The 27,846-nt window shown below is 45.6% G+C and overlaps 1 protein-coding gene across 15 annotated transcripts in view; it reads left to right on the top strand.

The window, feature by feature from the left end:
* Nucleotides 1–26,653, top strand: part of Cpeb3 (cytoplasmic polyadenylation element binding protein 3) — a 182,076-nt gene extending 155,423 nt beyond the window's left edge. For 13 of the 15 annotated variants that reach the window (XM_017590350.3, XM_063265169.1, XM_063265176.1 and 10 more), the window contains 2 exons: nucleotides 1,589–1,770; nucleotides 21,154–26,653. In XM_017590350.3, coding sequence (XP_017445839.1) covers nucleotides 1,589–1,770; nucleotides 21,154–21,381 — 410 coding nt within the window. In that variant the 3' untranslated portion in view covers nucleotides 21,382–26,653. Of the gene's footprint in view, nucleotides 1–1,588; nucleotides 1,771–1,980; nucleotides 18,621–21,153 lie in introns of those variants that run through there. The other 2 variants (XM_039101407.2, XM_017590352.3) reach the window with 2 other exon arrangements.
* The last annotated feature ends 1,193 nt before the right edge of the window (nucleotides 26,654–27,846 follow it).

Genomic DNA, 27,846 nt, shown 5'->3' with positions numbered 1-27,846 from the left:
GAAGAACATCGTGCACGTGGGAGAAGGTTAGGGCCTCAGAGGCTGAGGCGTGAGGAACACTGACCTCTGATATCAGGGTACAGTGCAGTTCTTGTTGCCTTGTGCAAGCGAATGGTATTTGAGGTACTGTCTGGAAGCTGCACCACATTCCACTTGGCTTGACCAGCGGTGCCCCCAGCTGTTGGGCCTCAGTAACTGACAATAATGGGACAGTTGGGATGGCTGTCTGCTGCTTGGCCTTCCATACCACTTACTCTTGGGCTAGCTGGTGATAGTTCGTTTTCTCACTTGAGACTTGCTGCTTTGTTATAAGTCAGTTCCTTTTTTTTTTTAAAAAAAAAAAAAAGGTGGACATTTAGGGAAAAAAATCAACGTTAGGCAGTTAGGTATAAAAAGAAACTTGAAGTACAAGGACAACCTTTCTGACATGATGACAGTTTCTCTTACTGCCTTTGCAACCTCATTATGCTAAAATGAACTCACTTTAGATCTGTTCGAAGACCTCAGGTGTGTCCTAACACACCATTGGGCCTTCAGAACCCTTGCCCAACCCCACCATTAGAATGTGGTGGTGTTTGCAGCATTGGCTCTGGTCATTGTCTGTTTTTCCCTGTTTTCTCCTTTTCAAATGCCATATGTGGGTTTTGAAGGAAAATGAGTTTAGGTCACTTCTGAGGGGTAGGCCTGAGTCTTTGGATTTAGACTGTGGCCTGAAAGGAGTGGCCCTAGCCAGAGACGGTGGCTTTCAAGTAAAGTTTCCTTCAGGCAGTTGGCAGCACAGGTAAGTGCCACACGTCTCTTGGGGGCACCCTGATTGACAGTGGGTGTAATTTTTTAATATCAGACCTTTGGAATGTTTCAATTCCAAAGTAACTTCTCTATAAGCATTTTGTAAATATACCCAAATTAAGGCAAGAAACATGGGAAACTGCAGTCCACCACAGACTGGACTATTAGCTTCGACCTCTAACAAGATTGTAGCACGTGTGTTTTTAACAGCTTCCAGACAGCTTCCTGGCTCAACCTTGCTATTCTTATTAACTACTGTTAGTATTTAGAGTTCAGTATGAGATGCTGTGACCATCTCTCAGTTGGGATAGAATCTACTCTCTTGTCATTTTTATCAATGCGGGAATTTGCATTCATAGACACATTGTCTCTAGGTAGAATAAGGACTTGATTCTGCAGCTCTAACGAGGCAGTGAGGCATTAGAAGTTGTGCTCAGTCTCAGGCTCCGTGAGTAGTTGTTTCTCCATAACTTGTTAGGCCACCCTGATTGCTTTACCCTCCCAGGTCCAGGTCAGTAGGCTAAAGAGTTCCTTTAGCCGTTAGGCCAGAGTAGTAGAGTGCTCCTTTAATACTGTTGCTTTAGTTATGACTGCCTAACCCCTGTGTGTATACATGTAAATTGTTTCTATCTTATTAATATCCAGTGAGTAGCTCTTCTGTTGGAGTTGAAAGACTAAAGTGGATATTCTTTATAAGCCTTCACCTGGGTTTTCTTTTTGTAGTTAGACTGCATGATCCCCCTTTTCCTGGGTGAGTAGCTCCAAAGAGTTATACGTAGACGTGTTTATTTTCTTACAGTTGAACTGGCAATGATAATGGACCGTTTGTACGGTGGTGTTTGCTATGCTGGCATTGATACAGACCCAGAGCTGAAGTACCCGAAAGGTGCTGGGCGTGTTGCGTTCTCCAATCAGCAGAGCTACATTGCAGCCATCAGCGCGCGCTTTGTACAGCTTCAACACAACGACATTGACAAACGGGTAAGCAACCACTCAGGACGGAATAGCTATGGGGAGGAAACGAAGTTTGTTTTGTGCAGTCCTGGGCAAGACAGTATTGTGTGATCATAAGAGAGCAGCTGTGCCTTGAGTGGCATTGACTATGAGTCCATAGAGGTTGTCTGAAGAAGAGAAGATCCTTAGTGTTTTAGGTATGGATGAACCTCCCACCTTGCTTCTTTTTCTCCCCAGGGTGATGGAAATAAATCTGCAAAACTTAGTGAACCAAAGCAGTAGCAATGTCTTAGAAAGACTGAGAGCAGTCACCTGTTGGACGCAGTCAGTGCTCTGAAAATAAACTTGAATTGACATGTGTAGAAGTGTATATAAAATTTTGAACCTACAATTTTTTTTAAATTGTAACATCACACCTTCTTTCTAGCTTCACCTAATGTTACTACTCAGGACACACATGCATGTAAACACACATGCATGTGTACACACATGCGGCTTATATCGCTTGCCATTTCACTCACTGTTGTCACCTGCTTGGGATCGAGGGACTGAGTGAAATTCCTTTGATCTAAAGAGAGAGAGAGCATGGGGAGTTTGAGGGAGTCAGTGTGCTCTGCTGGCTTGGCGGACAGTTCTCCACTGTTGGGAGGGTTGGGAGGATAGAAGGAGTATACCTGTTTAAAATACACAGAGGAGAGCAAACGCCATGTGTGGACTTTCCGCCATGTGAGTATGCAGTGCTTGTCCGTGCCTCTCGACGGCGGTGATCCTTGAGGCACGGACTAGACTGGAATGAGTGAAGTAGTGTCCTACTGTGGGGCTTTACACACCCTCTGCAGTCTTCTTTGACTGATTTTGTGTAGCAGTGGAAATTTCCCTTGGCGACGTACTTTTCATATTCAGCAAAGTTATGTTTTGTTAACATGTGTTCTAATCAAATTACAAAAGCCAGTGCTTAGAATAAATATTCTATGGTTCCTTGAGAGTAGGTGGTAGTGGTTTCTTTGTTAATTTTTATAATTTTTATCAAAGAACTTTTAATTTTGAATAATTTGTGAGATTCTTACGCAGTTCATGCTCTGTGACTCTGTTCATCTTCGGGCTAATCTACATTAACAGTTAAGAGCTTCCAAGCTGTGCCAGTGCCTTTAAACGAGACTTAAGAGAAAGTAGCTGAACAGATTAATTTTATGTGAATTTAGATTTTAAATGTTACAGCTATATTGTTACACAATACATTTTTTTAAAAGATTTATTCATTTATTATATATAAGTACACTGTAGCTGTCTTCAGATACACCAGAAGAGGGCATCAGATCCCATTACAGATGGTTGTGAGCCACCATGTGGTTGCTGGGAATTGAACTCATGACCTCTGGAAGAGCAGTCGGGTGCTCTTAACCACTGAGCCATCTCTCCAGCCCTACCCAATACATTTTAACTTACGAGCATTATAATGATGCTTTTATCAAAGTCACCTTCCACTGCCACCTCTCCAATTCCTCCCCTACTCCCTTCCAAACCTTTTCCCCCCTAACTTCATGTGCTCTGCTTTTCAACCCACTGCATTCACTCAGTGCTGGCTGTGTGCATGATCCGTCTTCTGCAGCATGTATAGCCTGTCAGAGACCATGTGGCTCTCACTGCCACAGCAGCCAGCAGTTGTCCCTGGTTGCTCTGCCTGGGGTGGGGCTTCACAGGCTCCTCCCCGTCATGTTGGGATTTTGGCTGGCTTGATCTGTGGCTCTTGTGCACATAAGTCACAGCTACTGTGAGTTTACGTGTGCGATGGCCTACGTGCCCAGTACATACTGTCTCACTACAGATACCGCCACCTCTGGCACAATCTTTCTGCCCCTCTTCTGTGATGACCTCTGAGCTTTGGGGTTTGGGAGTATGATCCAGATGTCCATTTAGAGCTGAGCACTACATAGTCTCTTGGTGTCTGCATGCTGGACAGATGTGGGCCTCTGTGTTAATTGCCATCCACTGCAGAGGAAGCTTCTCTGATGAGGACTGGCAGATACAGTTCTCAGTGGGTATAAAGATAAGACTTGAAGGACAAGTTATAGCTATGTCTGTTTAGCAGAATATTCAGCCACAGGTTATGAATTCCATTTTATGGAGTGGGCCTTAGATTCAACCAGAAAGTACTGTTTACTCTCCTAACAGTCCTGCATTACTGCACCAGTTGGCACATCTTAACCATGCCAAGAGGTCTGTCTTGTTAGCACATGTATCTGACCAAATTAGAATAAATATTCTATGGACTCCTTGAGAATAAGTGGGAGTGGATGTTTTGTTTTGTTTTGAGAGTTTTGAGACATTCTGAGTTCATGAAGACTCAGAAAAATAAAGATTCAACTTTCCTGGTTTTTTTAAGTACCCAAGCTTCCTTTTTCCTAACAGTAATTCTCACACAAGCCTAGGCTGCACAGAGAGAGGCACAGCGTCTCTGACGCACCCCAGGGTGGACCTATTGCTTGGTTCAAGTCTGAGGTTTTCAATAGTTCACACATGGTGCTCTTTGGAGGTTCTCTTAACTACTGCTACTGTTTCTGGGGACCTGCCTGCTTATGCCTGTTCATTTGGACATCTGAGACATTTACTTTCAGATAGAGTAATCCCACCTACCACTGGTGAATCTGGGCAATAACATTAGATTCTCATCAGTATGATAGTAGCTTTCTTCATTCCCCTCTGAGGATGGTAAGTGAGAAGGGGGTAGTCAGTCTCCAGTAGTCATCTAAGGGGGAGCTTTGGGAATCATTGAGAGTGGCTGAGTCCCTGCGTGGCTCTTCCTTCTCTTGGAGCCCCATCCATCCTGACCCTTATGAAGACCATTTCCTTCACTGGGAGAAGTGGGGGCCTGGATTCTTGTTGAGTTGGACTTCTTTCCCCATTGTTGACCTGTAGACATTAAAATCCCCCCACTTCATTATGTCCCTGTCTGTCCTTGCATTGAACACAGCCACACTGCCTGTCTCTGACATTGTGAGCCTGATAGCTTAGAACACTTCAGCTGTTTTATGCTCATTCATACTTTTTTTTTAAAGATTTATTTATTTATTATTATATATGAGTACACTGTAGCTGTCTTCAGACACACCAGAAGAGGGCATCAGATCTCTTTACAGATGGTTGTGAGCCACCATGTGGTTGCTGGGAACTGAACTCAGGACCTCTGGAAGAGCAGTCGGTCAGGTGCTCTTGACAGCCGAGCCATCTCTCCAGCCCCCATACTTTTATTTCTACTCATCTTTCTACCAAACTTTAAATTTGCGCTTTCTAGAGAGCTTCCACCATATAAAGACTCCACTGTCTTTTCCTTAAACAGTGTGGAGACTTCTGAACATCTTTCCTGAATAATCCTTCCAGGGTTTTAGCAATAATCTCATAATAAAGCTTCTAAAGCTTGTGCTAAAAGTCATGATCCTGTGGCTACCACTACCCAGAATCCATTTGTGTTGCTCCTGCAGATTTGAAGGTGCTGCTCTGTCCTCCCTTCCTCTATGAGCCCTGGAGTTGCCTTTGAGCCCTGGCTGTTTTAAATAGCATCAGCCTCCATGACTTCCTTTGCTGTATGAATGTAGATCAAGTGGGACCATGGCACATTAGGGCCACTCCCCTTCTGTTGGCAGCCTTTACCCCTTGCACTGCTTGCTCCCTGAGAAGAATGGTGGAGGCCAGCCACAGAGCAGCTGTGCTTGGCCCTCAGCGTCACAGTTCATTAAGTGTGGCACCTGAGAGTCTGCGCGTGGGGTCTGCTCCCATCAGTGAAGGTGCATTAGAAGAATGTGTGCATAATGTAAAGATACAGCCTGTGTCTCCGACATTCTTTCCAGCAAAGACATCTCTGGACAATATATATTTGTTTATTGTTATGTTGCTAGGATTAATATTCTAGATGGAGTAATTTATGGAGAAACATTACCTTGGTAGATTTATTTTCCCAGCCATCTCAAGAGAATTACTGACTGGTGTATTTCTGTAAAACATGTCAGTATTGATACTCACTGAAACAGTCAATCCTGTCACCTTCACACTGCTTTCCTATCAGTCAGCCTTTAATCTTACGATCTCTGAGGATAGGTGGTTCATAACAGTTTTATTTAGCTGTTTTATGACATTCATATCTACTGAAGAATGGAATTCAAATATTTTTAGTTTATTTGTACCACTATGCACCTGTCGCCAAGATGGGTTTCAGACTACAGAGGTATTTTCACATCCAACCTTGTGTGTGTGGCAAGAGGATCAGCTGTGTGTCAGGTACACTGGGAGCAGGCACACACTTCCTGTATCCCCTGGATTCACTTGCTCATCAGGGGAGGACCCTGCTTAGTTAATTGTGCTCTTCAGAGTCAGGAACAAAGTAGTCCAGGCACTACTGAGCCCTGTGGTGGATGTGTCTTGGCATCCTGTGTTAAAGGAGTTGCTACATCGTCATGACAGTGATTACTGCTGTGGCATGTCTAGCCACAAGAGGACTAGCAGGTGACTAGCAGGACTAGTGGGCGTGACTGGTAGTCCATACAGATCCATGCCTTGGTCTTCTCGACTCTGACACATATGTACAGGGAGTTTCTAGTGCAGGAAAAGAACTTGATTGTGTATAGAATAATTAGAGTGAATGGGCTGTGTCTCACTGAATAGCGTTTCTTCTTCATAGTCTATCTAAATCATTCTTCTATTTTTGTTTTCATTTTGCTTTGAGACTGGACCTCCCAGGATGGCCACAAGCTTACAGTCTTCTAGCCTCAGACTACTAGGTGCTGGGGTTACAGTCATTGGCCACCTCTTGTGGCTCATTTAAAGCAATTGGAGTATTCTAATGAGCTCATAATTTAAATCTCTTCTCTATTTAAACCATTTGGTTACATTCTGCTGCCTTTTGGATGAAGGTTAAAACAAACAAAGACAAGAAACCTTAACCTGTCCTTGACCCTTCATATACTACACACTTGCCTTTCTTTGCCACCTTCCTTATCCTGACAGCCATAGCTGGCCTTGTTCTCCTTTTCTCAGGATCAAACCTCCAATTATCTGGCTAATACCTTTTCTTCAGACCTCACCATCATTGTAATTTTAGTAATCATTTGCTCATTGGCGTTCATAGTTCCCCACAATCATCATATCCTCACCTTTGTGACACTGAGTAGCAGGGTAAGGAAATCATACTTTGCTTAAAGTCCACTTACTCTACTGAAGGCTACAGCCCACGGGGGCAGGGACTGTCTTTAGAGTAGCTGCGGTTTTCTCTGAGTGTGCGTGCAGTGGACCCCTGAGCATGCGTCAGTGAGGGATCTAATGATTGGTGCTGATTGGGAGATAGTCCAAATGAGAAATCCCCCTCTTCTGACCCTTGGCATGTCTGTCTGTCCACCACACACCCCTTCCTCAGCTTCTCTTTTCTGCTTAATTAAGATTCTCACTTGAGTAATAAAAAATTAGATTTTGCTACTTAAAAGTATCAGAAAGTGTTCTTTGACACTTAATAATGTATTAAATCTGGACTTAACGATAGGCCTGACCTTCACCAGGGAAGACTAGATGTCCAGAAAGTTCCTTAAGGTACCTAGCCAGTCAGGCAGAGCTGCTTCAGCTTAGGAGGCCGCTTGGCCACCCTGCTTGTCTCAGGTCTAGTGTTCTGTTGGTCATTTGCTTGTTCCTTTTGTGCAGTGCTAGGGATGGGGAACTCCCACAGAGCCACCTCCCTTGCCCTTTAGGACCCAAAGACTCTTCAAACTCACGTTGTCCATAAATCTTAAAGGCTCAAACCTAACTCTAAAAGTCATGGGTCCCACCAGGCGGTAGTGGTGCACACTTTTAGTCCCAGCACTTTGCAGGTAGAACCAGGTGGATCTCTTGAGTGCAAGGCCAGTCTGGTCGACCAGGTGAGTTCCAGGACAGCCAGAGCTACCTGTGACCCTGTCTTGAAAAAGTAAAACAGAGAAGACAAAAACAAAACAGAAGGCCCATAGATTCCTTAGGAAGTTGTGTGTTTGTCCAGCACAGCGGTTCTCACCCTTCTAGTGCTGCAGCCCTTTAATACAGTTCTTAATGTTGTGCTGACCCCATCCCCAACTGTAAAATAATTTTTATTGCTACTTCATAACTGTTATGAACCATAAATATTTCTGGAGTAGAAATTTGTCAAAAGGGTCACAACCCACAGGTTGAAAACCACTGATTAGGTTCATATGATCCTGGGGAGACTAATGCAGGAAAGTCAGGAGTTTAAAAGCAGCCTGGGCTATGTAGTGAGTTTGACATACTGAGACATTCTTTAAAAAAATAAAAAGCTGGGCGGTGGTAGGTAGCCCTTTAATCCCAGCCCTTGAGAGGCAGAGACAGGAGAATCTTTTGAGTTTGAGGCTATCCTAGTCTACCAAGCAGGTTTCAGGACAGCCAGGCTATAGAGAGAAACCCTGTGTAGAGGGGCTGCTACGGTTGGTATCAGAGAGCACCTGGGAGTTGTTCATTAAAGGCTATAATTAGAATTTTGCATAATAAAGAGAATCACAAATTTCAGGTGAGGTACAAATTTGTTGATTTTCAGTTTTTAAGCAGGAGGATTCTGGGAAGGCAGGTCGGTCCTACTCAGGATGTCACTATGATTAGCTTTCCTAATCTACCATTTCCTAAAGTGTGTTCCATGAAACATGCATGAGTCTATGGATTTGCAAAGTGTGGATGCTTTAGTCCTTCTTAATACAGGGGACACAATACTCACAGGAGGTAGAGGGTGGGAGGGACTTGGGAGGAAGACAGGAGGGGAAGGAGAAAGGGGGGAGCAGGATCAGGTATGGGAAGAGAGGGTAAGGAAATTGAACTGAAAGTCCCAGATGCCAGGAAAGCAAGAGGCTCCCAGGACCTAACGGGATGACATTACCTGAAATACCCAACAATGAATGGGGAGACAGAACCTGTAGAGACCATATCCAGGGGTTACACAAGGCCCCTGGTTGAGGAATGGCTACCCACTCACCTCCAAATTTTTAACCCAGAATGGCTCCTGTCTCAAGGAAATACAGGGACAGAGTGCGGAGCAGAGACTGAAGGAAAGGCCATCCAGAGACTGCCCTACCTGGGGAACCATTCCATATACAGACATCAAACCCCGACACTATCACTGATGCCAAGAAGTGCTTGCTGATAGGAGCCTGATATAGCTGTCTCCTGAGAAGCTCTGCCAGAGCATGACAAATACAGAGGCAAATGCTCGCAGCCAGCCATTGGACTGAGCGTGGGAACCCCAATGGTGAAGTTAGGGGAAAGACTAAAGGAGCTGAAGGGTTTTGCAACCCCATAGGAAGAACAACAATATCAACCAACCAGACTGCCCAGAGCTCCTAGGGACTAAACCACCAACCAAAGAGTACACATGGGGGGACCCATGGCTCTAGTTGCATATATAGCAGAGGATGGCCTTATCTGGCATCAGTGGGAGGAGAGGCCCTTGATCCTGTGAAGGCTCAATGCCCTGGTGTAAGGGAATGTCAGGGTGGTGAGGTGGGAGTCAGTGGGGGAGCACCCTCATAGAAGCAGGGAGAAGAGGGGATAGGATAGGGGAATTTTGGAGGGGAAACCGGAAAGGGGACAACATTTGAAATGTAAATAAATAAAATATCAAATAAGTAAATAAATACATTTTAAAAGAAAAGAATACATTTGTAAATACATTTACAAAAAGAAAAGAAATAAAGTAAAATCTTTTGTTTAAAAATCTAAGCATCAAAAGAAATTGAAGGGGTTGGGGATTTAGCTCATTCGGTCCTCAGCTCCGAAAAAAAGAAAAAAAAAAAAAAAAAAAGAACAAAAGAAATTGAAAGTGCCTGCTTAAAGTAGTTAGTGTATAGTTTATCCAGAACATTTTAGAATCTTTTACATGTTAACCTCATTGTAAACAGCTAAGAAAGAGGCAAGTTTTCACACAGATATTCCCCATTATAAATTAAAAATTTTTTTTTTTTTTTTGGAGCTGGGGATCGAACCCAGGGCCTTGCGCTCGCTAGGCAAGCGCTCTACCACTGAGCTAAATCCCCAACCCATAAATTAAATTTTTAATTAGCATATAACATATAATGATTTCATTGTGACATTTCAATAATAGCCACAATTTTTTTTAGCATAGGATCTTCTAAGATACATTGTGTATGGAGAATAATGTAGGAAAATACTGTTTTCAACTTTTTCTTCTTTCATGTTCAGATTACATGAAAAAAGAACACAGTTTCATACACAGTTGATTATTTCCCTTCTCAATCCTTTCCTTCCTCCCTCCCTTCCAAGTGTTTCACCTGCCCCAGCCTTTCCAGCTACAGACGATTTGGGTGAGGCCAGGGTGTCCTGGGCGTCTGTGATGACAGGACATTGAAGGTGTAGTTGATAGCCCTTCAGATATGACTTGTTTTTGCTGGGCACTGGGCACAGGGCCTCTTCAATGCCAGGCATGAGTTTCTCCATGGAGCTACGTCCTAAAACTTACCTTTTTTCTTTGGTTACTTGAGATTATCCGGTGCTTTTTTCTAAGGCATCTAAACTGGCTCCATATTATTTTTAATTAATTTATTCCTGGATGATTTCATACCTGGGTATGATGTGAACTGTCCTATGTGGGTGCTGGACATAGAACTTGCCCTCTAGAAGCGCAGTGCACATAGGTAATCACTGAGCTATCTCTGGCCCACATGTATGTAATGTATTACATGTTACTATGGCTACCCTCTCTCATTCACTCTCATCCCAACAAGTCCCTCTGTCTGCGTTCTCTGTGAGACCTGGAGAACCCCATCTACCCCATCTGTCCCAGGCCAGCCTCACACTTGGTTGTAGCCAAGGCTGATCTTGAGCTTCTGATCCTTTCTGCTCCTTCTCCCTGGTGTTGGGATTACAGGCATGTGTCGCTGTACCCAGTTTGTGTGCGGGACGACACCCAGAACTCTCTGTGTGCTGTTCACGTACCCTTACCAACTGAGCTACAGCCCCAACCCCTAAGACATCTTCTTTAAGAAAGTACAATTTAAAGTACCATTGACAAATAATGTTTTCTTTACTATTTTAGCTTAGTATCGAGGGCTAGAGACACTGAGTTTCAATTAACCAAATTGGGGAACTTTTTAAAAATACTTTGGTTTGAAGAGCATTGTAACAGCTAAGCCCTCGCACTGCATGCTTCCGTGCTCCTTTAGAACGACCCCCTTTCTTTTCGTGCGATGCTGTCGCTTGCCTCTTTCTTTCACAAGCACCATAAGTAGTTCATGCCTTTAATCTTTACTGGAAACGTACTGAGCCTGGCTTTGCCGGGAGCGAAGAGGCAGTGTATTTTTAGCTTCTCGAAGATTAAGATGACCCAGTCGCCATACTAAGTGCAGTGTTGACATTACAGTTTGTCCCTGGCCAAATATATAAAATGACGCACTAGCAAGAGGTCTGAGGGTTTGGATGACTTGTTTCAGATGATTTCTGCTGGGACCTGTGACAGTCTGTGCTCCTGTCTCACTGCTGGGACCTGTCCCTTCTGCTCTGGTTTAAAAGCTTCCTGGCTATCGCTGCACCTGTACCTAACTGGGGAGGAATCAGCACCCCAAACCCAGGACCTGGTGCAGCCTGGGCTCCTTTGGAAACACTGAGGCTCACACAGCCATTGATTAGAAAGATTTTTTTTTTAAGATTTATATATTATAGATAATATTTACTACATATAAATATTATATATATATATATATATGAGTTCATTGTAGCTGTCCTCAGACACACCAGAAGAGGGCATCAGATCTCATTACAGATGGTTGTGAGCTACCATGTGGTTATGTGGTTGCTGGGAATTGAACTCAGGACCTCTGGAAGAGCAGTCCGTGTTTTTAACTGCTGAGCCATCTTGCCAGCCCCCTAGAAAGTCTTTTTAAAGGGAACTTCTTTGTGTAATCAAGTGAGATTTTGGAATGGTGTGGGGCCTTTCTGTCAAGGCTCTCTTTGCGAGTTGTGAACTTTGGTTTCTCCCTTGTCTCTCCAGGTCTCAGGGCTTGTGGTCGTTTTTAATGTGAATACCCTGTTTTAATCAGGATTAATATGTTCTTCTTGCTGTACATAGTAGCACAGGCCTTATAATTCCAGCCACTCAGGAGGCTGAGGCAAAAGAGTCACAACTTTGAGACCAGCACAGTGAGGTGCGGCATCAAAACAATCTCTTTCTTCAGCTCATATTTGAGTGTAGAGTGGCTTACGGGGTGACAGTCAGAAAAAGACCATGGTCATTCTCCTAGGCGTTTGCTTTAGCACAACGCACAGGGTCTCCACACTTAGAGGTGGGTGGTGTCAGCCAGCTGTCTATCCGTTGGTGAGTGCTTGGAAGAGCTGGTATAAAGGCCCACTAGGGTAAAGGAAACAGGCCTGAGTCAGCTCAGCCAGAGTGCTCTGCCTACACTGTGCCAATCATCTGGCTCACGGACTTGAACCCAATGTCTTGGTCACTGTCATCCTCGTGGTACGGTTTTGGCTGATTTATTTTCACCCCGCAGTCCCATTCCCAGGCAGCGTGGAGAAGCCAGGCAGTCCCATTCCCAGGCAGCGTGGAGAAGCCAGGCAGTCCCATTCCCAGGCAGCATGGAGAAGCCAGGCAGGACATTCCCAGGCAGCGTGGAGAAGCCAGGCAGGACATTCCCAGGCAGCGTGAAGAAGCCAGGCAGGAGCAGCCCAGATGCTGTGCGGGGCTTTGCTAGCTGGGCTCTCTCTTATGTCTCCTGAAATGACCACCTCCAGGCCTGATGCCCTGAGTCCATCCCTGGCACCCCGTGGTGGGAGGAGACAGTCAACCCCACAGATGTGGCCCATTACACAGTGAATTTTTCAAATGTACTGTTTTTAAAGGGGTGACGATCTTCAGGCCAAAGACCTCACAGATCTCCACACCCCATAAAGCATAGAGGAGGTATTGGTCCCTGCTGTGTGATCATGCATTTTGAGCTGTGGAGATGACATCAGGATCATTTTAAACCTTTCACTTCTAGTACCTGAGATTGTGAAAAATGGTAAGAATTATCCTTTATAAAGCAAAAGAAAATAAAATCCAAACCATTCCGCATGTGGACTTTTTCAGTCTCTCCCAGGCATCTCCAAAGTTAGTAACAGTGAATTTGCTGAACCGAGAAGGCTGTCGGTGATTCTTGTGGCTAGCAAGAATCTGTTTGCACATCATCCCTTTCATTGCTTAGGCGTCTGCCATCCACTTTTTAGACTGTGGGATTTCAGCTCACAGACAGTTGAAACAGTGGTATTTTTAGCTATTCCTGGCCAGCTTACTAGCAGGGCCCCTGCAGTAGCACTGGGTGGACGTGGTAACCAGTGGGAGTATTAATAAGGCTGTGTGATTTTTAGGTCTGGATTAAGTCTCTGATTCAAGCCAAGTTTTGAGTGCATTGTGTTAAAACCCCCATTGTGTTTAACTCCCATTAAATGTTTTTGTTTATGTTTTTTTCCCAGAAGACATGTTGTTCCAGGTGATAGGAAATGACATACTAAGTGATCCAGGGGCCTTTCATGGCCTGATCATGGAATACCCTAATTATATTAAGGCCAGTGGCCAGTTCCTTAATTTTTAACTTTTGAACACTTTCCAACTACATTAAACTTAAGGTGTCAAACCCACACATAGTGCATTTAACGACTCCGATGTGTTTCTACCTGCCCCTCCTCCCTATAGGCCTCCAACCCCCACCAGTCTCTACCTCGGAAATTCCATGTGTGGCTCTGATGGAGGTGACTTGACCTGCCCCATTCTAAATGGGTCCTGTCACGGCACTAAAGGTCCTAGCTGTACTGCTTAAATGGCCACTGTCGGAATTGGTTATTGAGATGTTAAGTTTGTTCAGACCTCAGGAACTTCTTTCATTTTACTTTAAGTTATATGTCTGAGTGTATATCTGTACATGGGTGTGGGCACATGAACGAGGAACCCATGGAGACCAGAAGAGGACAGAATTCAGGTCCTCTGCCAGGGCATCAGGTGCCCGTGCTACAGAGCCACCTCCAGAGCTTGATTTTAGATGGTGAACTCAGGATTCCTTCTATTGGCCAGAGAATGTATTCTAGCATCTCACTTTAGGGCTGTTCACCTTGATTTCCTCCCATATTCACAATCCTTTTAATGTATGTCCTGCCTATGATATGTTGAGTTGTATCTGGCATTGCTCTGAGCTCTCCTTAGCTTACGTCTATACTACTGTGTTTGTCTTTACATATTAAAGCTTGTTTACATTACTGTGAGAAGTCTGTGAGACTCACAGTATATCCTGGGCTGGTGAGGCTGGCTTCAAACTCATAGAGATCCGCCTACCTCTTAAAGTTTGTACTTTCAGTCCTGGAAGTGCTGGAGCCATCTCGAGCCATGCTGTAGCTGTCTCTTCCCAGAGCTGCCATCCTTTTGGTAGCACCATGTAGGATCTCCCGGGAGTCTGGTCCCGCTGACAATGTCCTTTCCAAGTAGGATTCCCAGAATGAAGAGAGTCCGTGGCTCCAACCAGGAGTGTAGCTAGTTTTCTCTTCGTCTGGTTCAGATTTGTGTTTGCAGTGAGTGTGCAGCAGTGCCCGGGTCCTTCATTTCTTTCCCTGGCCTCTGAGCCCCTAGATGGCAAACACCCCTGACTCTAGTATCCAGCACCTCGCCCCACAGGGTGGTTACAAGGCCAGGCGAAGGTGGAGGACCCCACTTCAGAGCTGTGCTTTTCATTTGAGAGGACCCAGGTTCTCTTGCCGAATCTGTATTTGATGTGTTTAAGCACAGAGGTGCTGTTGTCTCTCAGTGTCCTCTCGGACCTGAGGGAGGCTCTGAGTAGCTTTCTGTGGCCTTCCATAGCTGTGACTCCACATCGTTGACTTCCTCCCCTCCTCTCTGTGGTGTACTCCCGTGTCAGGGGCAGAGGCCTTCTTCAGGTGTCTTCCTCTACCTGTCTCTAACACGGGTTGTTTTTTTTTGGGGGGGGGGGGTTGCTTTGTTTTGTTTTCTGAGACAAATCCTTTACTGAACGTAGAGCTCACTGTCTCTACTGGACTGGCTGGCCAGAGAGCCCTGCCCCACCCACCTGTATCTGGGGACACTGGGCTCACAGCCTGGCTTGTATGTGAGTGGTTGGCGCCCACCTCAAGTCCTCAGGCTTGTGGAGTAAGCCTCCGCCTCTGAGCTAACCTCCCACCCCAGCCCACTCTCCTCCTTAAGATCTTTGGCAAATCTCATGGTTGGTTCAGTTTCTCCTTTTGTTGGCTTCCTCCTTTTTCCAAGTCCTGCCAACATGATTCTGACCAGGGGCAGCATTACATTGGTTTCTGTTCAGTTTCATGGCCTCATTTGGCCTCTTTTCCCAGCTTGTCCACTTGCACTTCACCATCTGTAATCTGTGCTTTTAAGTGGCTTCCTGCCAGCCACCTGGAAGCACTGACTTGCCCCAGGATGGCCAGGTACCTGGTTGGCCTATTTGAGTGATAGCTCTCGTCAAGGGCATACAGTTTTGGTTGCTTTTAGAACATCAGCCTCGCCGCAGCTGACAGGACCAGTGCCTTGTCTCAAGCTACAAAGCTTCCAGCCCAGGGAGAGAGACATCGCACCTGTTCATGCTTTTGCTAGAGACTTGTTTCTGCCTCTAAGAGTTACCTAATCTGTCTACTTAATTTGGGAGGTCAGTATTTTGATTGTTAGAGACAAAACAAGCATTGAGATCACTTTGTGATAGCTGACATTCTTTTGGTCCATATAATTCTTTTTTTTTCCTGTTTACTAATCTTTTTTTTCTTTTTTTCCTCTTTTTTAAAAAATTGGGTATTTCTTATTTACATTTCAAATGTTATTCCCTTTCCCAGTTTCCTGTCCATAAACCGCCTAACCCCTCCCCTATACAATTCTTAACTAGCTTCCTGCAGTCTTTGCCTATTCAAAGCCCACCTCCGTTCTTCTTACCTGTAGGAGAACATTACTCTTGGGCCTAGTCACCCCATGTGGCTGTGTATCTGACTGTTTCTATATGTCCTTCTCACGTCCTGTGCCCTTGAGCCTTCTGGAAATGGAGGGCCAACTCGCTTGTGTGGTTGGCTCTGCCTAGACCTTGGGCATCTGGGCTCTTTGGTAGTGCACACCTGTAGCTCAGTTCCTACCAGGCTGATGTCCTCAGTGTCGTGGCTGAACTGATGCCCTAAAACTAAGGGATTTAGGTGACTGACAGCTTTTTTTCTCTTGTATTTCTTTATCAAGAAAAGTAGCGCTAATCTGGTTAGTCAGATGGTGTTGAGGTATGGCAGAAACCACAGCAAGTTTGGGAATGCCTTTAGGAAACTTTTATTTTATGTTATTGATTCAATTTACTGTGCTTGTTTGTTTGTTTTTGGCTTTCCAGACAGGGTTCCTCTGTGTATCCCTGGCTGTCCTTGAGCTCACTCTGTAGACCAGGCTGGCCTCTAAGTCAGATCCACCTGCCTCTGCCTCCCAAGTGCTGGGACTAAAGGCGCTCATCACCACCACCTGATTCAATTTACTATTTTTTATTTTGTTTGGGTGTACATGTTCATGTGTGTGTGCGTGTGCGTGTGTGTGTATAGGCCAGAGGTTGATGTTGGGGTGTCAGTTACTCTCCACCTTATTTTTTTGAAAGTGTCTCACTAGCCCTCTGCCTCACTGGCTAGACTAGCAGGCAGCAGCTCTAAAGAGCCTCCTGTCCCATCTTCCCTGTGGACATGACTGCTGCCTGGCCCTTACGTGGGTGCTGGACCTACACTCAGCCTCTCATGCTTGTGTGACAGTCATCTTTTTTTTTTTTTTTTTTTTTTCCGGAGCTGAGGACCGAACCCAGGGCCTTGCGCTTGCTAGGCAAGCGCTCTACCACTGAGCTAAATCCTCAACCCCGACAGTCATCTTAATGACTGAGCCACCAGTGTAGCCTCAAACACTATTTTAGGAAGGAGTTGTGTCTTATCCTCCATTGTATAGTGATGTTGGCTGGTAATTAGCAATGTGTCAGTGAGCCTATAAACACTAGTCACATGGATGAATCCACTTTGTACAAAATAACCACGATCCTGTAGTGGCATGGGACAATCTGAAGATCAGTGTCCTTCATGGACAGTGTCTCCATGACATATCTTTGTGCAAACCCTCAGATCAATGCCTTCCGTACAGGTGCTCTGAGAGGCTTTGGAGTCAGCTCCACTCACCGATGTGGAAGAAGCTTGGAGATGTCTTCAGGAAAGGCCTCTCAGACTTGAGTATTGTCCAAAAGCAGATGCTCTATTTAGACTCCTACTGACTGGCATTAATTAAGTAAAAATTAAAAAATGACAATATTCACAAACTTACAAGTGCAGTTGGAAGGTGTTCGAAATGATAGCAGTTTGAAGGGGTGACAGAAAAGTAAAGACTGCATTGTGCTGTGTATTACCTGACCTGACAAGAGCTTCATGCCACGAGACCATGCCTGGCCCAGCACAATGTTTAAGTCAAGACCTCTTAACTCTTAAGTCAAGATCAAGGGAAAGGCCTGTCCTGCAGTATAGCTTAGGGAGAGCTACTGTGGCTGTAATAAGGATCACTGGTGCCCAGTGTGAAGATCTTCACAAAGATCCAAAGATCAGACTCGATCCTGCAAAACTCTCACAAAGGCGGCTTCTGCCAAGCTCAGCTGGAAGCCAGTTGAGTAGCTGGAAAGCCATTCCAGTCACATCGTGTTGTCTTTTCAGCTGAGCTGTGTGCAGCTGACCTACTTTTCTGTATCAAAGAACACTGTCCAAAAACTGAAAAGGCAACGTACAGGATAGAGCAGGCATTGTCCAGACTGAATCCAGATTATATAACGAAGTCTCCAACTCAACAACAGATCTGGATAGAGGACAGGTACATGGCCGCGCTTGGGGTTTGCCCTGCACAGTCCCAAGAGCACTGAGAGGGATGGATCACACACTTACCTTAGAATTAAATCATTAGCAGATGGAAAAGATGGGGCCTCAATCATGGGCACAGGTGTAGACATCGGCGCCCTGCTACTTTGTGCATCAGAATACAAAATAGTTTATAGCTGCTGTGGAAAAGAACATGAGAGCTCCTCAGAAACCAAACCCTGAATGGAGAGGTGGCTCAGCAGCAGTTCAGAGCACGTGCCGCACAGCGTGAGGACCGGTTGGAATCCCAGCACCTGCGTAATACACTTCCGCACAGGTGCCCCTAATTCTACCTCCAAGGAGGGCCGGGACAGGAGAATTGCTGAGACTGCTAGTTCCCAGCTTTACCCAGAAGTCTGTACACATACAAACACACATGCATAGACATCTATAAATAACACACATAAGTCTTTTTTAAGTTAAAATCAAACGCTATCTGCCTGCCTGCCTCCTTCCCTAAGCATCCACCCTCACAAACAGGAAACAGCTGCTTTCACAAGGCCCAGCCTGCGTTCTCCAAGCAGTACCAACCCCAGCACGTTAGAGGGAGAGACAGCCCATGTCCCCAGCAGATGATCGAACAGAATGTGGGAGTCAGGTAAAACGTGCAGTGCTCATAAAACAACGTAGTCATTAAAAAAAGTGAGTGTTCCTCCACAGTACAGTGGGGATGTGGTGGTGCTCAGGTGGGAGTCAGAGCCCTGTGCATGCAGAAAAGCTCAAAACATAGTAAAGCCAGATGAAACATATCTCACATATGTAACACATTTCTGTAGACTGTCCAGAACAGACAAACATGTAGAAGGTATGTACTGGATTTCCAGTTGAGCTCTCAGGAGCACTTTGTAACCTTAGGTAATGTCGTCATGTGGTGTCAAGGCTTCACATTCAGTAGAACACTTTGTACACTTTAAAATTTTTGATTTCAGACATGGTGGTTCACACCTTTAATCCCAGCATTCTGAGGCTGAGACTTTGAGGCCAACCTGTACTATGTAGCAAGTTCTAGACCAGCCAGCACTACATAGTGAGGTCTTGTCTGAAAAAATCCAAACCAGTGCTGTTGCTGTAGTCACTGCTCTGTTGCTGTGAGGAGACACCGTGACCAAGCAACTCTTACAAAAGCAAGCGTTGAACTGGGGGCTGGCTTACAGTTTAGAGGGTCAGTCCATGATCGTCATGGCGGCAAGTAGACAGGCATGGCACTAGGGCAGTAGCTGAGAGCTTTACATCCTGATCTGCAAGCAGCCGTCAGGGAGAGACCGGGCTTTTAAAACCCTCAAAACTCATTGCAGTGACACACCTCCTCTAACAGGAGATGGCTCCTCACAAAGACAGACCTCCCAGTCCTTCTGAAACAGTTTAGTTCCAAAACTAAGCATTCAAATATACGAGCTCATGGAAGCCATTCTCGTTCAAGCCACCACAAAAACATGGAAAAAGGGTTGGCTGGGGGAGATGTCACAGTAAGAAGTGTTTGATGCGCAAGTGTGGGACCTTAGTTTGGATCCCTGCAGGAATATCCTGTATCCTAGCACTGGGCGCAGTGGGGAGAACAGGAGTTTCACTGGGTTCACTGACTGCCTGTGGGGCCCAGGTTCAGGGAGAGACCTGTCTCAAGGGAATGAAGTGGGGAACAGAACACCCCACCTTCTCCTCCAGCTTTCCTGTATACTCATGGGCAGTGCATCTGAACACACAAGAGTGCATACAGCACACACACACACACACACACACACACACACACACACACACACACACACACGTTGTTGATTTTATGCAAGAGAGAGAAAAGAAAATAGTGGTTGGTGTCGTTGGGTGTGAGGCTTCAGCGTACTGGAAGCAGGTGCAAGGTGGCTTTTAAGCTGGGCAAAGGCAGAGAAGACCTGCGTGGGAGGAGGCTAAGTAAGCTATGGTGATCTTGAGTCTGAAGCCACTCTTGGCTATGTAAGTTAGAGCCTGCTAGGGAAGTCACTAGAGAAGGGAGCCCTGCGAACTACAGACTGGCTCCAGCTTTGGCCCCTGGAGACAGGAAATGACCGGCTGAGGTAGCCAGACTCAGCCTGGTGGGCAGTACAGAGCCATTTGACCAAGGAGAAGACCTGTGTGATGGACTAATAAGATGACATTTATCCATGAGAGAACCAAACCAGAGAAAACAGAGGACACGGTGGAGACGTGGACACAGATGCTAAGCACATCCAGGCAGAGTGATGGCCTGGCCTCAGGAAGCCATAGGAGCTGCAGCCGTGCCTGCTGTGTGGGAGCAGTGCCCCTGCGATCCACTTCACTGCCTCCCTAGGGAATCCATAATGTAGGAAGGTGTTTTCCTCCCGGTATGCAGATGAGAGGAACAGGTTTCTGATGTGGCCTGGCTGTGAGCCCAGGGAGGCTTGATTCCTAATGCAGAGATGAGGAGAAGGGATCTTTTAAATCCCTACTTAATCCTCTGCTGGGGATGGGATGGGATGGGATGGGATGGGATGGGATGGGATGGGATGGGATGGGATGGGCAGCAGTAAAGACATTTCCCCTTGGATGATCAAAGGTCTGAACTTTCTCGTGCTGGCCCCAAGTAAACATGTCTTGTTAGCTAGACCTGTAGACAGGAGCTCACAGCAAGCAGTTAGCCCACAGAGGAGCACAGTGTAATCTCCAGCCCCTGTGCTAACCCCGTACCTGCCTCCCCTCTCCCGCACCCTCAGGGAGCTCCCTGACTCATGCCCACATAGAGGCCTCTGTGGTCAGACAGTTGAGCCATCTTGCAAGACTGCACGGGTGCAGGAGGGACTTGGTTAGATTTCATGCTTATTCTTCCTGATGTTCAAGATAAAGAAATTTACAAGCCAGTCTTTCTTCTAGGCTCTGGGAAAGAGGTACAAGGAAGCAGGTATTTTCTTCTTCGGTTTTGAAAGGCTCTCGTGTCATGTAGTGTGGCTTCATTTGGTCCATTAAATGTTCCCTAAAGAGCTGTGAGGAGCTTCTAGTTCCCCGTGATGGGGAGAGTGAGGGTAAAGCCTGTAAGAAGTGTGCTTCTGCATTGAAGCCCCAGCACGACCCCGCCCCCTTGTCCCCGGGACCCCTGCAGTCCATGGGGTCCAGGATAGCACCAGGACTGTTTCAAAAGCTTTGTCACCACCACGGATGCCGGAAGCCTCCCTGCAGCCTGCCATCTCCCCGTCAGCAGGCTTGGCTCCAGCAAATGTCACTTACACGCATGCCTTTTCATGCTGGTGGCCTTTGTGTGAAGCAGTTTCTCTCCCTGGAATGTTGTTTGTCCTGAACTGAGATTCTGTCCTGTACAAGGTCAGATGTAGCCTCATAGGCCCCTCTGTGGGGCACTGCCGAGTGTGGCCTGTGCCATTTACACGTCAGATATCCAGCCGAGCACACAGAGCTGTGAGTGATGCCACACAGCTTTGGATGAGCAGACTCATCTGAGCTAAGAAGGCCCTGCTGACCCTGTTTCCTGTGTCTCATCTTCCGGTCCAGGTGGAGGTGAAGCCGTACGTGCTGGATGATCAGATGTGTGACGAGTGTCAGGGCACACGCTGCGGTGGGAAGTTCGCCCCGTTTTTCTGTGCCAACGTCACCTGTCTGCAGTACTACTGTGAATACTGCTGGGCCAGCATCCACTCCCGAGCCGGCCGTGAGTTCCACAAACCACTGGTGAAGGAGGGAGGCGACCGCCCTCGGCAGGTCCCATTCCGCTGGAGCTGAGCCCCAGGCCGACACAGCCACAAGTACTGCAGTAGATCACAAGGAGGAGGAGAGGGCACTGCCTCAGGGCTCATGGTGTTCTGGAAATCTGTGCATTCGTTCTCGATTTTTAAAGAAGAAATGGGTCTTTTTATTATTATTATTACTATTATTATTATCATTTACAGTCATCTTCCTGAACTCAGCGTGCAGTATAACGCAGAACCGCAGAGTGTGTGTGGTACCCATTGCACTTTGACTCACACCTTGTCTGCCTGATACCTTGATTTCTCACACCCGATCTGTCACCTCCACAGTACGCAGACTGCCATTCTCATCCGCAGCCGTCAGGTTGACGTCTGCGACCCTGTGTTCGATGTTGTGTTGTCATTGCTCTGATTGGTCTTGAACTGGAGCACATGCTTATTTCAAAGACTTAGAGAGTCCCCCCTAGGACAAGTCTTACCCCAGGCCACACATGTACGGAGAGGCCGCTGTAGCAAACGCCTCACGATCAGCAGTCAGTAGTGGGGTTAGTAGAGTGAGGCCAGCCCTTAGTGGAAATAAGCCCGCCATTGCTCTGGCTTTGACGTGTATGGATACCTCACAGGTTGGGTTTCCGTTTCCTTCATGTTCGATTTTGTTTTGCTGAGGATTTGGGTTATCTTTTAGTGTTATGTACATTTATGCTGCAATAGCTTTTGCTGCTATTAAAATGGTATTGTTGATACCATAATACTCTATTCAGGATAAGGTATCAATTAAAAACAAAAACAAGAACCCAACAACACACTTTTGTGGTTTCGGGATAGAGCCAGCTGCCGGAGGGAGACCAGAGAGACCAGAGAGAGCGCCATCGGAGGCCGCCGTTCCTGACTGCATGCTTACTTAATGCGGTTGCTGCATGCGATAAATTTTATATCCAATGTCTAGTCTAAACCTTCCACAATGCACAAATCAAGAATCTATATAAGCTATAAAATACTCATTCTTTACAAAGGGTTTCTTTTTCATGCACAGAGTTGGTAATCTGGGAGGAAGGCATGCCTCGGTGCGTGGATGTGCAGGGAGGCTCAGCACAGGACGGCCATTAGTAAACCAATAGAAAACCTAGTGTAGGATGCTCTTGCAGCAAACCCGTGGGCGGTAGGTGAAGTACCGCGGTGCTCTGTTACATATCGTGCAATTTATTTATATAGTGAAGTGACTGTGCTTAACTGTGATCCAACGTACCTGTCCACGCCTCTGTGTCAGACATCATGTCTGACCATCCACAGTGGTTTATTAACACATGAGCTCTGAGTGCTTGTAGACTTCGTCCAGAATGCCAAAGAGCTCACCTCAGCTCACAGACACTGAGAACACACAGTATCTAGAACACGCCGGCAGGCTGACACGGAGGCACAGAGCTAAGGAGGCCACTCGAGGGTGATGCTAAAGCAGACAGGGCCTTCTGTGAGCGTTAACTACTTAGTTCCCTGGATGTATCCTGTTTAGGCTGACTAGAGTGAAGCCCTGCTCACGCTAGCATGGACGCTCTTTTAGGGCTCACTCCTGGGCTGCAGAGAGTAATGGAGACACGCATGGTGATCGCAAGAGTCTGTAAAGCTTTTAATTCTTTCTTCCTTGGTTTTGAATTCTGGGACAATCTGACTGGATGTGGCCCTGCAGAGGAGACTGAAGTCAATGTGTCTTTGTACTGTGATGTCCCTGTTCTGTCCTGAAGTTAGTGTTGCGTGGTTTTGTTATAGTTTGTTCTTCTTTTCCTCCCCAGTGTTTAGTTGTGAATACTGGCTCTCCAGCTACAGTTTGTTTTCAAAAAAAAAAAAAAAAAAAAAGGAGAAACAAAATAGTTTTTTACTGAATTAAAAGATGCCTATTAGAACCCTTCCCTTCCGGGTTTTCTCTGGCCTTTGGTAATGATGGCCTTTCTGCAGCCCAGATGTGGTTTGGTTTGGTTTGGTTCCCTTTTCTATGTTTGTGTTTGACTTTTCTTTTCATCTGTATGGGACTTTTGTTACGCACTACTTTTTATATTCTAGAACGTTTTCAAAGGCTGGCTGGTGATTTTCGCTTGTTTGTTTTTAAGGAAAAAGGCATGCTTTCTGACTGACATGCTCTTTTGCAATACCTCAATTTTGAAATATAGGAAAGAAAATGATATTTTCTAAGTAAGTTTATTCAGAAAATATATATTAATTTAATTCTGCAAGAAAATGATTTAACAGATGGGTAACTTTATTTTTTTCATGCTTATTTGTGTTTTTTGAAAATGAAGAAGTTAGAGCTTTATAACTATAATATTAAAGACCATATCTAACCTACAGAAATCTACCTAATTATGTGAGAGATGCAAATGTTTGGAAGAAGCACCCCTCTTTCATGTACTAAAATAACCCTGAGCTCTAGAGGAGCCGGAAGACTGCGCAGCGTATGTAACGCGAAGGCCACAGTCACAGAGACCAGGCTGTCAGAGAGACTCCACTTGGTGCTGAGGGCTGTGACTTAGGTGATGGAAACTACTTTCCCTTAATTTGTATATTTATAATCAAGTGTTGATTGTGTGACTGACCAGGATTGTGAAAGAGTTCTTCTGTTTGTATTTTTTTAAAGAGAACTTTTTTAGTTTATTAAATTATAACATGTTCCCTTTTGTTTTGTAAATAAATGTGCCCCCCCCCAAGTTCTTAATGTTATATTAAAAGAGAGGGTCCTTCAAAAAATTATTTTTTAAAAAAACACAGAGGTGTTCTGCCCTGCAACTTGACTGGGAAGCCCCTGGGTAACACAGGTCCTGCTGTGGCCTTTCCTCGATGGGACACTTGAACTAGTGGATTTTTTGAAGGCTGTAACTAACCTCGACTCTTTGTTGTTACGTGCAATACTGTTTGTACTGTTTGTATAAAAAATAGAAAAAAAAAGAAAAGAAAAAAGGCATAGATCTTTATTGCAGACTTATTTTCATTCAGACTTTAGACATTGTGACTCAGCTCATTTTCTACTGCTCACGCGCCCTTCCCCCATGCTGGTATTTTTTCAATAGTGACGTAGCCTTTGTACTGAGACAAATTTTCATTGTTATTTTTAGAAAGATTTTTTGCTAAGAAAAAAATTAAACATATTTACATATTTTTCATTTTATTTCGTATTTTCTTTAAGGAGTGCTTTCTCAATCATTACTAGAGTTGTTTCTGGGAGGGACTTTCATATCTGGTCAACGTCATAATATTATTTTGTATTTTTACTTGGAATAAATTAATTTTATGATGCTAATTCTTTAAAAGTTTATTTTTTTCATTTTCGGTTATTTTTGAAGCTAAAGCCTTTGTAATATTGTTACTAAAGCGTCTAGTTTTTTGAAACGCAGAGCTTTCTGTATAACTCGCCGATGTGGTTTACAATAGTGTCAGCGGTGGAAACGGTTGGTTCTGTAAAGCGACTGGGACTGTAACGGACAATTGGATAATAAAACGACAGAATGAGCAGAACGTGCGACATGTCGACAAGCCTTTTCCTTTACTACAGTGTTCAGTGTGAGACTAGGGATGTCACAGTACAGGTCTCTAAGGATGTCACAGTGGGTTTATACAACACCAGATGCAGCCAAATCTGTGGCCGGATAACAAAGTCACCCCTCCTGGAGCAGCACTGGGTGTGAAGTTTGCTCACCAGCAGTGTCCAGTGCTTTCCCGAAAACATGTGTGTGTGTGTGCGCGTGTGCGTGCGTCCACCACCAACTGCTGTCTGTGTATGAGCTTGTGCCTTTTCCCCAGATCTTTCACTCGCATGCACAGTGGTGACATGTATGAGAAGACCCCACCTTGTATGTTGCATGACTTGAATGCCTCATCTGACATGTCCCCAGGAGGGGCTGGCGGCAGGCCTTGGGGAAGCAGGGTCACCACTGTTTATGTGTTAGCTGCATCCTTCTCTCCCCATCTGTTCTTTGCTATGTCGCCCTTGGTTTGCCTTTTCTTGGGGTGACATTGGGCTACTCCGTGCATGACCTGTCTGCCTTCCTGCTGCTGCTTCTCCAGTGCCCCTACCGCCCTTCCCGCCTCCCCGGAACCCCGACCCCTGGAGTGCACTGGGAAAGCAGCTTGGGCAGAGGCATCTCTCAATTCCAGAGCTGGTGTTGTGTAAACAGAACATCCAGGGACTTGCTCTAGGTAGATGGCGCATTTCTGCCGGTTGTTGGTGGCCTCTTCTAGTTCTGCTGAAGTGGAGAGAGGTTAATCAATAACAGATTAGCGTGTGTCCAGAGTTGGCTCTTGGGTTCGCTCTATGTATTCAGTTTTGTAAATAATATATAGATTAGATCAAGTCGTGGTGTAAAATTTTAACTCAAATCGGGTCCTATTGGTTGGAATTTTACATTAACTACAAATAAATGATTAGGAACAGAAGAAGCTGGGCTTATTGTTTAGTGGCATAGATTCTGCGTAGGTCTCTGCCTATATCTTGTGTTTGATGCTTGTTAGTAAGGCATGGGCTAATGCAGTGAACTGCATTTATGCAATTAGCACATAACTGCTAGTTTTCATTTTATCTATTATATTAGCAACAAAGTGGCATTTAACTGGGTAAAGCTCCTACCTGAATATTTGAGTATTGTGACATCTCAGCTTGCAAGGTTTGAGTGAAAGGTTAGTCACAGATTAGTGATAGCAAAAGTGTCTTTCTGTTAAAACTGGCTTGTCTGTATGAACCACTCCTCTCTCACTAGTTTCTATGCTGTGTCTGCTAACATTTCTCTTTTCTTTTATAATAACCAAACTTGTCAAACTCAGCTGCCATAGTATTCCATTCCCACCAGAGTGTTTTATAAGAGATACTGTTGACTTTATACCCCGAAATGGGTCAAGAAGTGGATCCAGGGATGCTGACGTTGTGAGGTTACAGTAGTTCACTGGGACCCGAAGAGCTTGGGTGCGTGCACAGGGGAACGCCTGCTCCTGGACAAAGTGCTATGGGGGTATAAAGTCTTAGGTATTTGTATTTCCGCTGTGGAAATAGTGAACGTGACTTTTAGATGTTCACAGCTCTGTATTTGATTTCCAACTAACAACTAATTTTAACTGTACTGTATCTTTTCCTACCTGTTCTTTGGATTGTTCTTGCTGGTAACCCTTCCTCGGCTTCTGCCCTGGGGCTTGGACTAATACTGCTTGTACGGATTCGCTACTGTGACTGAACGTGGAGCTCTCGAAGCTATCGCTTAACTGCTTAAACTTTGTAGTTTGGACTTTTTTTTTCTGTAATAACAACTTATTAAATCTAGTTGTACGAAGCACTGACACGTGTCATCTTTTGCTAAGCACTATCTCCGTGTGTTTACTTCTCATCGGGAAATTCTGACTTGCTCCATTATTTTTTCAAAAATAAAACAGAAACCCCGAGTCTTCAAACAGCTCACATATTCCACCAACATTCACTCTTTCTCAGAGCCCCACACTTGCAAATGCACAAGGTGATAACACGTTGGGGGGCCGGGGACTTTTTTTCTTTTGTGCTGTTGATGGCCTTCTGGACCTCAGGAAAGCTAAATTTGGGCCCTGACCCTGAGCTATTTCCCTAAACCCCGTCCCCAATGCCTTGTGTTTTAATTGCCAGTAAGTTGCCACACGAGGCCAAATTCCTTAACCAGAACTGTGGTGAAAGGGTATTATCATCTATGTTTTCACAAAGATACCAAAGTCTCCTAATAATTTTTTTCAGAAAATGGGGCTTTGGTGATCTAAAGAGATGGCTCAGAGGTTAAGAGCACTGACTGCTCTTCCAGAGGTCCTGAGTTCAATTCCCAGCAACCACATGGTGGCTCGCAGCCATCTGCAATGGGATCCGATGCCCTCTTCTGGTGTGTCTGAAGACAGCTACAGTTTACTCACAAACATGAAATAAATAAATAAATCTTTAAAATAAGAAAAAGAAAAAAAAAGAAATTGGTAGGAATTCTGGTCTTGCTGCAAGCTTTCTCTGAGAAAAGCACAGAGCGGTTCTGGGACTAAGGTTTGGGCTTGACCGTGACGTAGTGCTCTGGGCTCCTCCCTCGCCCTCTCCCCCATCCTCCATCCTCCACCCCACTCCCCGTCCCCCACTACAGTCCCTGAAGCAATTCTCGTGATGGGGAGGGGAGGGGAAGGGAGGGGGAGGGAAGGCACCGGAAGGGCGTCCCGGGAGGAGGGGACGCTGAAAGGCGAGAATAGAGGGCTTCCCGGGAGGCGGGGCCTTGGTGTCTGGTTGCCGCCCCCACGAGGCCCCGCCCCCTCCTCAGTCCTAGTCCGCCTCCACCTGTCTGGAATGCGGGGGCTTGGACTGCGGGTCCCAGCCCTGCAGGTAAGAGCGTTACGTGTACACCCAGACTCCAGGGACTTCAGGACTCCACAAGTGGCCGTGACTGTGGCCGGCGCCACCTGCAGCCGTTGGAGCCCGTTGCACCGCTCCACGGTGTAAGTCTGCTTTAAAAAGTCTGCTTTATAAAGTCTG

This window comes from Rattus norvegicus, chromosome 1 (assembly GCF_036323735.1).
Source record: "Rattus norvegicus strain BN/NHsdMcwi chromosome 1, GRCr8, whole genome shotgun sequence".
NCBI classification, from domain to species: Eukaryota; Metazoa; Chordata; class Mammalia; order Rodentia; family Muridae; genus Rattus; species Rattus norvegicus.
The sequence above is the reverse complement of the archived record's forward strand: the minus strand, read 5'-3'. Positions and strand labels throughout refer to the sequence as shown.